Source organism: Cyanistes caeruleus, chromosome 1 (assembly GCF_971803275.1).
Source record: "Cyanistes caeruleus chromosome 1, bCyaCae1.hap1.1, whole genome shotgun sequence".
In the NCBI taxonomy this organism is placed as follows: domain Eukaryota; kingdom Metazoa; phylum Chordata; class Aves; order Passeriformes; family Paridae; genus Cyanistes; species Cyanistes caeruleus.
In genome coordinates, this window is record NC_141701.1 from 117434580 (window position 1) to 117447513 (window position 12934).

A 12934-nucleotide genomic window follows, 5' to 3' on the forward strand; every position below is an offset into this window, starting at 1 on the left:
AGGCATTGTGGGCACAGGGGTTTTTTTTGGTAGTTTTTTTGGCTGTTGTTTTAATTTTACCCTAGATGTGGAGCCAGCTGTGAATGCTACTCAGCAGCCTGTGTGTGTACTGAAATTGTGACTGGACACATCTGAATTGCAGAAACACTCTTTTGACATGATGCTGCCTCATATAGTGTTACAGCCTTATTATATTCTCCAAAACATTTCGCATTGCAGGAATTCACATAGATATTAGTAATTGTAAATGACTCTAAATTACATATGCCCAGAATATTGAGTGAAAAGCCTGCCTGTGGATTTATTTATCTTTTTTTCTTTCCTGTTACCTTTCCACTAAGGTCCCCATTTGGCAGCTACTCATTGGTCAGTGACCCACCTGCTTCCCAGAGCTACTGGTGGTTTCCAAGAATGCCAAGGAGCATCCACAGCCCTCTGCACCACAGCTAATAGATGTGTAGCAGGTGTCTGCCAGCAAGGTGCTGTGGTGTGTTACACATGGAAATTCAGGAGCAGCTCAATACTAGAAGAACAAAGACCAACTTTATTGCTGGAGCATTTGTGAAACCTGTCTTTTGCTTCCAATACATGTTTTTAATGGTTCAATACTGTTACACTGTCAGCAGAAATTGCATCTTGGAAGAAGTCTGAAAAGGAAAAAGGCAAATAATTCACAAGTTTAGAGCTAGAATTTAGTCCCCCTGTCAGTTGTGCTACTGCAAACATAAAATGTTTGCAGCACGCTTTTACTGGGTCATTCTTGCACAGTCCAGATATTCAATTTCTCTCGTTACATGTTCTTTCTTTTCCACTATGGTGCAGGTCCTGCCTTTGCCACTACCATTTCTTCCCTTCAATGCCCAGGGACAGACAAGCTTTGGCTTTGGCAGAGCTGGGGACTGGCAGCCAGCCTTGGCTGGGGGTGCGCAGTGCAGCCCTGGTGGGCTCTCCCCTCTATTTTTTTTAAGGAGCTGGGTCTGAATGCAGTGCCCATTTTCTGCAACAAACAGTAGGTTACACTTTCAAAGCAACTTGTTTTTTTTTACTTCCCATCCTCTTTGCCATCTGTCAGTAGATTTTGGTATGCAGTCTGTTAGGATTTGCTGATAAAGGTTTTTATTAAGATTTATTTAATGTGATTTTCAATCTACCACTCTTTAATCCATGTTGGAAAAAAATATTAAACAGTGACAATCCATAGCTGCCTTGTAACTAAATCACATTCACTTAGCCCAGGAAAGAATGATTTCTGTAGAACTTCTGTCTCACAAGAGCTTAGTAGTTGTCTTGTTTATTTTCTTGCTGTGGTTAAAATTGCCGCAGTAGGGGGGGAAAGAAAAGAAAAATTGTTAATGCAGTTGTTTGTGTGGCTTGCCCTAGATATTATTCTTATCATTTTTTTTATCTTTTTTTTTTTTTTTTCTGTAATGAGCAGAAGTAACTGTGAAAGGAAAAAATGCTGGAAACAAACAATACAACTACAAATAAAAAAATCCTTTTCATGTGATGCAAGTCAAGGGAAAAGCCTAGCTCAATATGCTCTGGCTTCTTGACACTCAAGGTGTGATCAGAGATTACTTATCATCCACAGGAGAGTGGGAAGCAAGTTAATTAAAATTTTCCACCCTTTCAGTGAATAAAATGTCTCCCAGTTTGAGACACATTGTTTGAACATTTCTTTTTCAGGAGAGCTCTGGCACGGTTTTATTCTACTTCTACTGGTGTTCAAATCCAGTATTTGTTAGTTAGAAAGAGCATTGCGCTTTTTTTTTGAGGGAATAGTGTGTTTGAAATTTCATTTCTATTGTCTCTAATAATAGTAGATAAAATAATTACTCTATTAAATATAAAATGAGTACAAGATGACTCTTTTTCTCTGCACCCATCCCCCAGTGTATTGTTTGTTTAGAAGCATTTTTGCTCTGGAAAGCATTTAATATGACACCAATTAAAGGTCTGTATAACTGTGACTCCTGCTGGCACACAAATTCCACTCATCGGGTAGAATTACAGCCAATGATTCAGGAGGGGGAGGGAGAAATAATTTCATGTGGTCTTAGAAAAAGCTTCAATTATCTGTATTTGCAAGTCAGGAGTTTGAAGCCCATGTGGATTAACCTGTTTATTTTGGAGTGACTCCTTCCTCTTGTCTGTCATCTTCAAACTCAGCCAGTTGTTGGGAATAGTCTATTCCCCAAGGACCTGGAGATGAGGTGCAGTGTCTGACTCCAGTGAAGCGTTGTGGAGTTGGAGGGGGTTTGTTAAAGGGCCCGAGGAGCTCAGAGGGGGGAACACCTCTGCATCATGTACACACTTCCTGCCTCCACACAGCCCAGCAGGCACACTGGGGTGTTGGGTACCAACACATGGGAAAAACAGGAGCTCACCTTTTTGTATCAACTGTGTAGAACTCTTTAAATAGACAGGTTGTTTTTGATTTTTTTACGTTGCCAGATTTAAAAAGAAAACCCGTTTTTTAAGGTCTAATTGACTTAAATTTATTTTCTGGTAACTTCACCCTTTTGAATGTGCTTACCTGCTTGTTTTCTTTCTGCACCACTGGGTTGTGAAATACACCATTATCTGCTGCAGATGATGCTTAATCCTGACAAGTCAGACAGGTCCAAAGCCAGTCCCGTCTTGCTTCTCAGAGCCTTTAGGGACAGGGGTTGTGGCAGGAGTGATGGCATGTCCCTGAAACAGTTTGGCTTCTACAGCAGCCAAATGAGCTCTGCGTGGTATTGATGTCCTTCCTCATTGCCGTAATCTCCCTCTGATTTCTGACATTTGTTGAATATCCTGATGCAAGAAGAAGGTTCTCCCTGCTAATCACCCACCTAAGGCAATGAATTCAAAATAGAAATCCTCTTTACAACGCAAGATGTTCCTCAGGGCACAGACAAGCTCTGCTGTGCCAGTCTTTCCTGATCTGCTTCCCTCCTCTAAATGAGTGAGCCCCTTCTGGTTTTTCCTCTGCAGACAGTTTGATGGAGGGAATGTTTTAGACAGATCCTTTTATGTGGCACCTCATGAAGAGCTTGTGATGGTGGATGCTCTGACCTTATTCTTAATCATCATGTTACATATTTTCATCTTTATTTTTTGAAGGCACTGCTGACCAATTTCATAAATCTCAGTGTGTTATTCATATGTCTTTTTGAGACATTATATCTTAAAGGCATCTAGATACATCATGAATTTTTTATTACCCTTGGACACTGTTTTAAAAACTGGGAGGAGTGTGCAAATTTCTTCAAGAGGGAAATGGGAGTCAAAAGAGACTCTGAATCTACCATGGTCACAGCTGCAGAATAAGTCCTGATAGCTCCAGTGGACACAAGTTAAGGGCTATGTGGTATTGCCTCCCTCTCACAGGGTGTCTCATTCTTCTCCCATTTAGAAATTCCAGTTTGTACAGAATGATGTTTTAAAGTAGCACTACCTCTCTAAGCCCCCACAAGGTTCTGTACAGAAGTAACATTAGTAGTGTTCTCTTGCAGGCTCTTTCTGGGGTAGAGATTTTACACATTTTCCTTTTAAGCAGGACTGATACAGCTTCTTCAGCTATTTGCACTTGTAGTCATGATTGGGTTTTTAATAGGTATAGTCAGGCAGCCATTCAGTTATAAAGATATAAGTGACCTAAATTACATTTGTTAGAAGAAAGGAACAGCTGAGATTGGAATTCACTAAAATACCTTGAAATAACTACAGCAGGATTTGGATTAGTTCTGATCAAATGACTATTTCATTACTGTGGAATAAATGGATTTTTTGGAGCTTCAAAACTATTGTGCCTTCCCCAGTGTTGCGAATTGGCAGTTAAAACTCCTTACGTGCACATGAAACCAGTGTAGGAGCCTGGGATTTTTGGCAAATGTAATTGCTATTCCGATCAAATTTAGTTAAATTTGTAGAGACTAGTAGTTACCATTTTTCTGCTTTGTGTTTATTAAAATTAAAAACTAGTAAATATGCTGTAGCATCTATTCATTAAATTACTGGCAGTCTTGGCAGTCAGACACCTCACTGGAATAATCTTTGTTGAAACCACCAGTGGTTCTTTCTGTGTGGATTGCAGGGTCTGCCATTTAGTTGAAAGGGAATGAGCAAGGCTCTGCTGGGTACATGTGCAGCAGGAGCCAGACTCCTGCAATGAAAGGCAAAGCTTTTCGTCTCGCCCACAGATTTCCTGATTCAAAATAAGAAGGCAGCGATGCGTATTTGCGGGCGATAAAAGGAACAGACTCGTATTTTTTGTTGCTGTTGTTGGCTATTTTCCTTTTGATCCATCATGGCAGAGTAGCACGACTGATTTCAGTGCAGATATTCAGGATGTGCTGAAGCTTAGACAAGTGCAGAATCTGAGCAAAGCAATGCTGTCATTTATTAACTACTTGAACATAATTTTTCTCCGGAGGAGATAATTGATAACATACAATGAATTAATCCGGAATGATCTAAAGCTAGATGGATGAGTCAGGCAGTGTAAGAACAAGATCACAGATGTTTACCATTTTAAACAAACTGCTTTAACAGTTTGGGATGTATGGGCGGTCGGTCATTTGTCTCATGTTTTTGAACGTTTTCCTTCCTGCCTAGCTGAACATAAAACACGACCCACTTCAGTGCAAAACCCCTTTCTGCCTCTGAGAAAACCCACACATGTATTTTTTCTTGGGCTTTTTTTTGGTGTCAAGCTAAATGTCGCACTCCAAGTGATGATGCCAACTGTTGCTTTTCCTTCCCCAGGGAGTTGAAGTGCAGACAGATTACGTTCCACTGCTGAATTCCCTTGCCATGTACGGCTGGCAGCTGACGTGCGTGCTTCCTACTCCCATTGTGAAGACAAACAGGTAGGGAGGGGTGGGTGCTGCCATTTGGCCAGGGCCATTGCTGTACAAGCACCGCAGTCTGCACAAGCAATTCCCTGTGCAGGCAGTGTGGATTTCCTTGCAAAGCCTGCTGCAGCTGTTCTCGGGGTTTTCCGAGCATCACAAGCCACATGTGGCAGGAAGCACATGTCTGGTGGGCAGAAAGACTGCAAGGTGGCAATGTGGTTTCTGCGTGAATTTTCTGGGTGTTGTTTCTGCCTCTCTGTGAACTCCATGACTGTTAAATTCCTGCTCTGGATCTTCCAGTAACATCCTTTAGAGGAAAGACAAAATGTGTGATAATGTTTGGAGGGAGATGTTGTCTAGCTGAAGAAAAGTAATTTTAATCTAAATAGATGTCAGTCTAATGCTGCTGATACAGTCTAGCTGAGCAGAACCCTGTGAGATTAGTGTGTCACTGCTCTAGTAGCTTTGTGTGCAGATATAATAATACTCTGGTCTACTTGTTATTATTTATATTATGTGTTTTTAAATATAAATGCAAATCACTTAGAAATAATCTTCATAACTGGTGAAAAACAATCATACCCCTTATTAATCATGAAGATGGTGTTTTCTGAATTTTCACTGGTCAGGAATATATTTGTTTGTATATATATATAGACCAATATAATCAGTCACGATTTTCTATCTTAAAAGAGTAAAAATATGCCCAGTTCTTTATGAGATTTGGATGAAGACTACTCCTACACGTAAAAACCTAAAAAGTAAAAGGCCATCTGTGTTGAGGGAAAAACTGTATTTAAGTTTTGCATAAATGTTTAAATATAAGAATGAATCGAAAATCACAGTTATGATTCGTAATCCCTGACTCTTAAAGATATATATATATAATTTTCTTTCTCTCCAGCTTTCTGTATCCCACTAATACCTTGAGTAACAGAGGTCAGTGCAGAAGGGCACCCATCCAGTGGTTGTTCCTCCTGCCATGCTGACCTACAAGGAGCACCCAGCCCCATTCCAGATCAGTGCCCCAGGAGGGAGGGCAAGAGGAAAGGAACGCTCTAGTGTTGCTGAGACACAGGTGCTCTTGGGGTTCTTCCTTTTTGTTCCAAACAATTTATTCTGTATTTACACACTAATGCTAAAACATTCAGCAAAATTGTGTCACAGGATGACAGGCTCTATCAGTCTGAACATTCCACTCTCCCTGCCCCCCAAAATACCAGACTACTCAGAGACACCAGGGACAAGCAATGTGAGGATCATTCTTCATTTTGTTCTTCTTTGACCTGCAGAAATAAATGACTGAGATGGATTTTCACTTTGAATGATGCTGGATGTGAATTTAATTCATTCTCAGGAGTGTGCATTTGTTTCTTTTCAGGGAGGGGAATTTATCTACAAAGCAAATTGTATTTCTTCAGAGACCGTCTTTGCCCCAGAAAGCAAAGAAGAAAGAATCTAAGGTAAATAACCTTGACTTTCTGGTTTCTTTGGGTTTTGCTGGTGGTATTTTTATATTGAAATTGATTTCCCATAGAAGTAAAATGGCTTCTTCAATGTTTCTGTGATACAGTAAAGAGACACAAGGAATGGAACTGTTCAAATGAAAGAAACAAAAAATGCTCAAATGATGTCAAAGCTCTTAGATTTCATTCTCTGTTGAACTCACAGCAGCATAAGAAATGCAGATTTTTCTTAATTTAAACTAACCTTCATTTAGACCTAAAATTCTCTCAGTACCTGTAATGTGGAACCAACACTATTTTCTCTCACCCATTTCCTGTATTTTCTGTTTAAACTGCTCTCTGTCTCTCTCTGTCTCTGTCTCTCTGTTTTGGTAGAACCTGGCACAATGTAGGCCTGATTTTGGCTGGTGTTTCTGTTGTATGAATATTAATGAATTTTGCTGCAATTTAACCAAGAAAAGCCTCTAGAATCCAGCTAAATTATCCAAAGACATAGTGACAGCTAATAGTGTATGGATGTGGATGCCTGTATGTATTCCCACTTCCATTTTTAAACACATAGCTGCGGGAACCCCTGCCCAAACCTGGCATGTCATAGAGCTGGAGAGAGAAATACAGGGACTGGAAACTGAGAAAGTGATGGCCTTCCTACAGTGGTGAAATTTGCCTTGCCCTTTCCATATGCAAGGGATCAGGAAAGCCGGATGAAAAGATCTCTGGAACCACACGACAATGAGGTTGCTGACTAATGCAGCCTCGTTTTTGTTCTGGCTCTGTGGGCTTTGGTGGGTGCTGCCAGCCCAAAGTCACCTGCAGGAGTGGGCACTTGAGGCCATGCAGAGCTGAGCTGCAGCAGGAGATCAGAAATGCTGAGCGGAGCTGAGCACTAGGAGCATTTTACCCAACAGTTTAGATAATTGCAGATAGTTTACATCTGTGAAGCCCTCACTGTTTTGGAGCCTGGTTCTTTGAAAGCTGTCCTTTTGATACAGTGCAGACCAGGGGAGTGTTTGAACTGACTGAAGCAGGAGAGAACTACTGGGAGTGTGACTGATTTAGGATTTACCCTCTCTCATTAGCAAAGCTGGAGTCCAGAATATTGTGTGAACTTGTTACAAAGCCCATTTTTTCCTTGTTTTCTCTCTTTGCTTTCAGGTGATTAAAGGGATCTTGGGATGAGTGTTAAGATTGCCTGTATTTGGTCATTCTTTTCCTACCACTGTGTGTGGTTTTAGTGGAAGGGATGAGAACCCATATGTGGCTGTTCATCCCCAAATAGAGAAAGAAGTATGATGCTGATTTCTTGTATTACAATAACACATACATACCATCCAGATGACTGAAAACTTTGTTTAAGTTTTTTTCATTCCGGGTTATAAAAACTTACTTAACAATGTCTGGTTGACAAAACAAAGGACTCACTCATTGGCAGTGTTAAATATACAGGCATATTTGAGGGCAAGAATCACTACAGCACATTTTCATACCAAAGGTCAAGGAAGGATGACATACATCCTTGATTACAGTTCTGTAAAGGGATGTAAGACTGGTCTGTAAGTGGTTGTTGTGTCACATCAAAGATGCCAACCCAAGCATTTGATTAAAAGTTGCTGAATATGTTGCACATATAACCTCCCAGGCACTCAGGGGTTTTTTTAACTTAAACTATGGCATGTCTGAAATGTTTATAGATAACCATCAGAGGAGGGAAATTGGATGATAACATTAAAAGGATATTGCATTCATGGAAAATGTTCTGTCATATCTTTGCACATCAACAAACTGTTGTTTAAGGTAGTCAGAGGAACAGAAAAGGAAATATGCAAGGAGTGGTACAGCTTCTCTCTTCAGTGCAAAGTACTTCTATTAGTGTAATATTCAATCAAGGATGAGGTAATTGTGTTCATTCACTTTATACAGAACTGATGCTTATTTTAGCAGAAACTGGGTGAATGCATTTTGGTGAAATAACGGTGTAAGTACCTGACTAAATACACTTATACACACACACACATGAAACCTCCTACAGCTTATCACTTTTAGGGCCCCCATCTTAACCTTCTGTCAAAGAGAGCTTTGAATTAAATGGAGTAGTGGGTGCCCAGAACTTCTGCAAATCAAAAAAGAAAAAGCTCAGGTGTCTGAATTTTAAACAGCTGAGCTCAACGACTGAGATGTTATCATTCCTCTTTCTCTAAATTGCAGTGTTATTGAAGTGAAAGATAGCTTCCTGTAAGTAAAACCGAGAACAGTTATGTGAAAGCCAATTTCTTTCTTTTTTTCCCCTCTTCTCCTTTTACATTAAGTTCTGGCTACCAGGAGGAAAGAACACAGTTCCAGCTTTGTAATCTAATAATAAGTTTTGAATGGCTTTTTGATTAAGGAATAAATAGCTAGATCAAGAAATTTATGAATACAAAATCTTTTGGCCAGCCTCAGCACAGACCCAATTTCACTGGAGAAAATGGCTTTTCTGACCATGGCTGGGTTTGCTGAATGTCCTATTTATGCCATTCAAATACTGCCTCCTAACCCATTCCTGAGCTTCCATCAGTGAATGACACTGCTGCAAAAATGGTTGTGCACATTCAGAGGTACTTAGCAAACTTGTGTAGAATGGCTTAGCAGTCCAGAAGAGGCCTTGGAGTTGGTAAGGGGACTGGAGCACCTCTCCTCTGAAGACAAGCTGAGAAAGTTGGGGCTGTTCAGCTTGGAGAAGAAAAGGTTGCATAGAGGAGACTTCACAGCAGCCTTCCAGTATCTGAAGGCGGCCTGCAGGGACGTCTCACAGGGACTTTTCACCAGGAAATGTAGTGATAGGGCAAGGAGTAATGGCTTCAGACTGAAGGGGGGCATGTTTAGATTAGATGGTAGAAAGAAATTCTTTACTGTGAGGGTGGTGAGACACTGGCAGAGGTTGCCCAGAGAAGCCGTGGGTGCCCCACCCCCTGGCAGTGTTGAAGGGCAGGTTGGATGGAACTTGGAGCAACATGGTCTTCTAGGAGGAGTCTCTGCCTGTATCTGCAGGGTATTTGGAACTAGTTTACCTTTAAGGTCCTTCCAGTTCAAACCATTCTGTGACTGTGGTCTGGCTTTCCTTGGGAAACTTTATTTTTTTTGGACAAAGGAAGCAGATATAATAGTGATATATTTGTCAGTCTTTATATACATTATACCTGTCAAGTTAGTATTTCAAGGTACTGCTAGTTCCCTTTTTTTTTTTTAATAGTAGTTAAAACAGTTCTGAAATGCCAGGTCCTGTGGGAGATCTGCAAATAGCAGCCTCGCTTTTTCATCAAAAGACATTCATACAGATGGTTCAGAATGTTTTACTGTTTGGGTATGGTCGTGGGCGTGGTGTTAGCTCTGCTGTTAACCTGGTGAAAAGCACTGGAATAATGCCAGAGGATTGCTTCTGTCTGCACTTATGCAGCTTTGCATATCCTTCCCTTCCACACAGCGTAGAGAGGAACCCACCAGGCACTTGCAACAGCAGAAGCAGAAAGCATCGAGCTCTCCTTCCTCTGTGAAACAAAGATATCTGTGTGGACAGAAATCATCTTGGCCATCTGATTTGTTCAGGCAACTTCTTTTAATCTTGGGTCTTTCTGGTCAAGCCCTTTAGTCTTTGAATTAAAATTAACTAATCAAAACATGTCTACTCAGGATAGTAAATGTCCATGTGAGATTGCCTCTAATGGTCTTTAACATTTGGATCCCTTCTTTGTAGTTTCACTGGAGGTTCTCCAAAGAAGACATGCACAGCAGAAAAATGAAGAATTCCACAAAGGCTAAATTAAGTACTAGGGAGAAGCAAAGGGCACAGGAAAAGCAAGAATTTGAAGTCACAGAGAACACGAGAAACTTAGAAGCACAAATCTCAAGAGCAGCCAAGCCTGATCCAGAACAGCAGCCAGATGATGTCATAGACTTGAGAGACGAGGTAGCCGGCACCAACGACAGAGGTGCCCACCACGACGGAGCGGCAGTGGAGACGTGTCCTGCCAGCTGTGACACTGGTGACAATGCTGGGCAGGTCTGCCTCAGCCAGAGCGTGCCCGACTGCCCCGTGGGGGAGGCTGCTGAGGGTGGGGGCTGCGCGCCAGGGCTGGACAGCTGCAGCGGCAGCGACGGGGCAGCACTGGACATGGACTGCTCCTGTGAATAAGACCTACTTTTTGGGAACCCTGTGAGTGGCTGATACTTCACCAAGACAAAAGAACAGATTTTGATAATCCCCACCACTAACTCCATTGCTCAACTCAGCATTTATTTTGCATTTCTTTGACTTACTTTGCTCCTTAGCACTCTGGTATCTTTAATGTTTTAAATATCTACAGGGCCCAGGCTTTTCAGCCCACAGAAACCGCAAAATTCCTTTCACTATACATAGTGGGAAATGCTCTCCTAGAGCTACACTTTAATTTAAAAAGTAGGGAGGAACAGAAATCATACTTTTTTCCATGACCAACCTTAGCAAGCCAGCTTTGAGCCTGGGTCAGGGCAAGCGTTCGTTCGATCAGATTTTACTATGTAGTACTTTCTTGTTCACGTAGCTTTTCTGGGGAAGTTATTATGCCAGATGTTATTTTGTCACTAGGCTTGTAGTGTCATAAACATGATATTTGGACTTCAAGAGGTTGAAACTGAAGTTGGAAAGCTTAGATAAGATGGCTGTTATCTATACCTTTCTCCAGGAGCACACTCACTGATGATACTCTCTTCTGAATTTTATTAACCCTTACAGATCTTTAAGCAGTAAGAAAATTGTGTACCTGTTCAGGCACAGTGGGTAAACAAACCCCGTGGTGAATTTGTGAGGTGGATGATTCCAATACAATTTGGTCTTTTCCAATCAACAGTTCATCAGTGGCTGTGGGGGCTTCAGAAGACAGAAAAACAGGAAACGAAAAGGCAGGTAAAAAGTACTTCTGTCATTGGTTATCCTCACTAAAATTGGAATTAGATGTTATCTCCTGACCTTTTCCAGGTGGTTTTGCACCACTTCCTCGCTGTTATGAAATACCTTGTAGTAAAGAACTGAAATTGTACACAGGGGTCTGTGGCCAACAAATGTCACTAAATGACCTTCCCAAATGAAAATACCCTAACAGACAGTTTTTTTTCATACAAGTAACGATATTTTGGGACTGATACCTAATGGAATTCTGTAAAATTACCAACATTTTTTATGTTTGAAGCTACATAAAAATATTTACAAGTGAATGTACATGTAAATATAGTTTCTGTGCCAATGTTCTCCAAGTACTTCAGTATTTTTACAAATGTAGGAAGGAGTGGTTTCTCTCTTCTTAACCACCTTCATTCTTATTTAGAAGTGGTCAAGTAATCTGGTAACAAGGTGAGAAAAACATTGTAAATTCCCCTGCTTTTCTTGTTTTAAAGCAAGAGGTAGAGCTCTGTAAGTGATTAGCTGTTTTTTTCCCTTGACTAATGTGCTTGATAATTTTCCTTAGTCTTCAAATCAAAATGCTGTACAAAGGACTATGTTCCGTATCAGATGTGCACCTAGAGTGGTTCGAAAGCATCTTTCATGCCTAAAAATTACTCAGTTGGCAGAACATTGCAGAGAAGGGAAAAATTACATCACTTAAATATTCATTTAGTTGGGATGAAGGCACTCAAGTTTAAACCATTTGATTTCACACACACGAAGCACAGTGGTAGTTTTGTCATTGATTAAAGAGTGGTTTATTTTGAATTCAGTGCTTTAACCACAGGACTGTAAGTAACTTCAGTTTCTGATGCTATTTTTCAACTGTTTATTTGGTATTTTGAGATTACACTGGGGTTCCAATAGCCTCAGAAATACATTGCTGAAGTTGTTCTGCTTAAATACAAGGTCTCTCCTTTGTACAATTTTAAGTTCCTGTTCACAGATTTTATTAGCATAAGATCCTTTTACTGATGGTTTCTTTCTCAAGGACCAGCTTTGTATTAATCTTGTTTAAAAATTCACTATATTTAATGAACGTTTTGCTAGTAGAAAGTGTTGCAGCAGTAAGACGTCTCCAAATACTTTTTAATAGAAAAGGTTTATTGGATTGCAATTTGACCTTGTTTAACTGAATCCCAACTGCTTACAAAACTAAAGAGAAATAAAGGTCATGAGGAGATTCCTTATTTGTGGTGTGTGCACAAATGCCAGTTATTCATCCCCAAAAGGAGGAACTCGGTTCTCTTAAGTGGTGATGAGGGGAAGCTCCTTACTACTGAATTAGCGGTAGCTACTGCTGCTACAGAACTGGCTACTTGGTTTTCCTTTCCCAGCAGGGCATGGAAGGGCCTGTGGGGAAGTTACACTTGTGTAAATGAAGGCTTGATTTAAAACTTTGTTCCTGTAAAAGCTGGGTTACAGTTGGGAATAGTAGAAGAGAACTTGAATGTTTTTTTCAGTTTCAAAAGGACAGCTGGTTTGGGGTTTATAATCTCATAATCAGTTCCAACTTGTGATGTTGAATTACTCTGAGCTGGTTCAGCTATCTGAAGTTGTGTGCGTGCTTGTGCTGTGCCCTGTCCCAAGGAGAGTCAGAGAGCCTAAATCATCGCCCAGACAGATGATCCAGATGTGATCAGGGCTGGGGAAGGCAGGTCTGTGGTGCACCA

At 40.7% G+C, this 12934-nt stretch overlaps 1 protein-coding gene across 12 annotated transcripts in view; it reads left to right on the forward strand.

Moving 5' to 3' along the window:
• Positions 1-12451, forward strand: part of RFTN1 (raftlin, lipid raft linker 1) — a 112023-nt gene extending 99572 nt beyond the window's left edge. For all 12 annotated transcript variants that reach the window (XM_086852609.1, XM_086852615.1, XM_086852637.1 and 9 more), the window contains 3 exons: positions 4753-4856; positions 6223-6304; positions 10038-12451. In XM_086852609.1, coding sequence (XP_086708735.1) covers positions 4753-4856; positions 6223-6304; positions 10038-10475 — 624 coding nt within the window. In that variant the 3' untranslated portion in view covers positions 10476-12451. The remainder of the gene's footprint in view (positions 1-4752; positions 4857-6222; positions 6305-10037) is intronic.
• Positions 12452-12934: the final 483 nt, after the last annotated feature.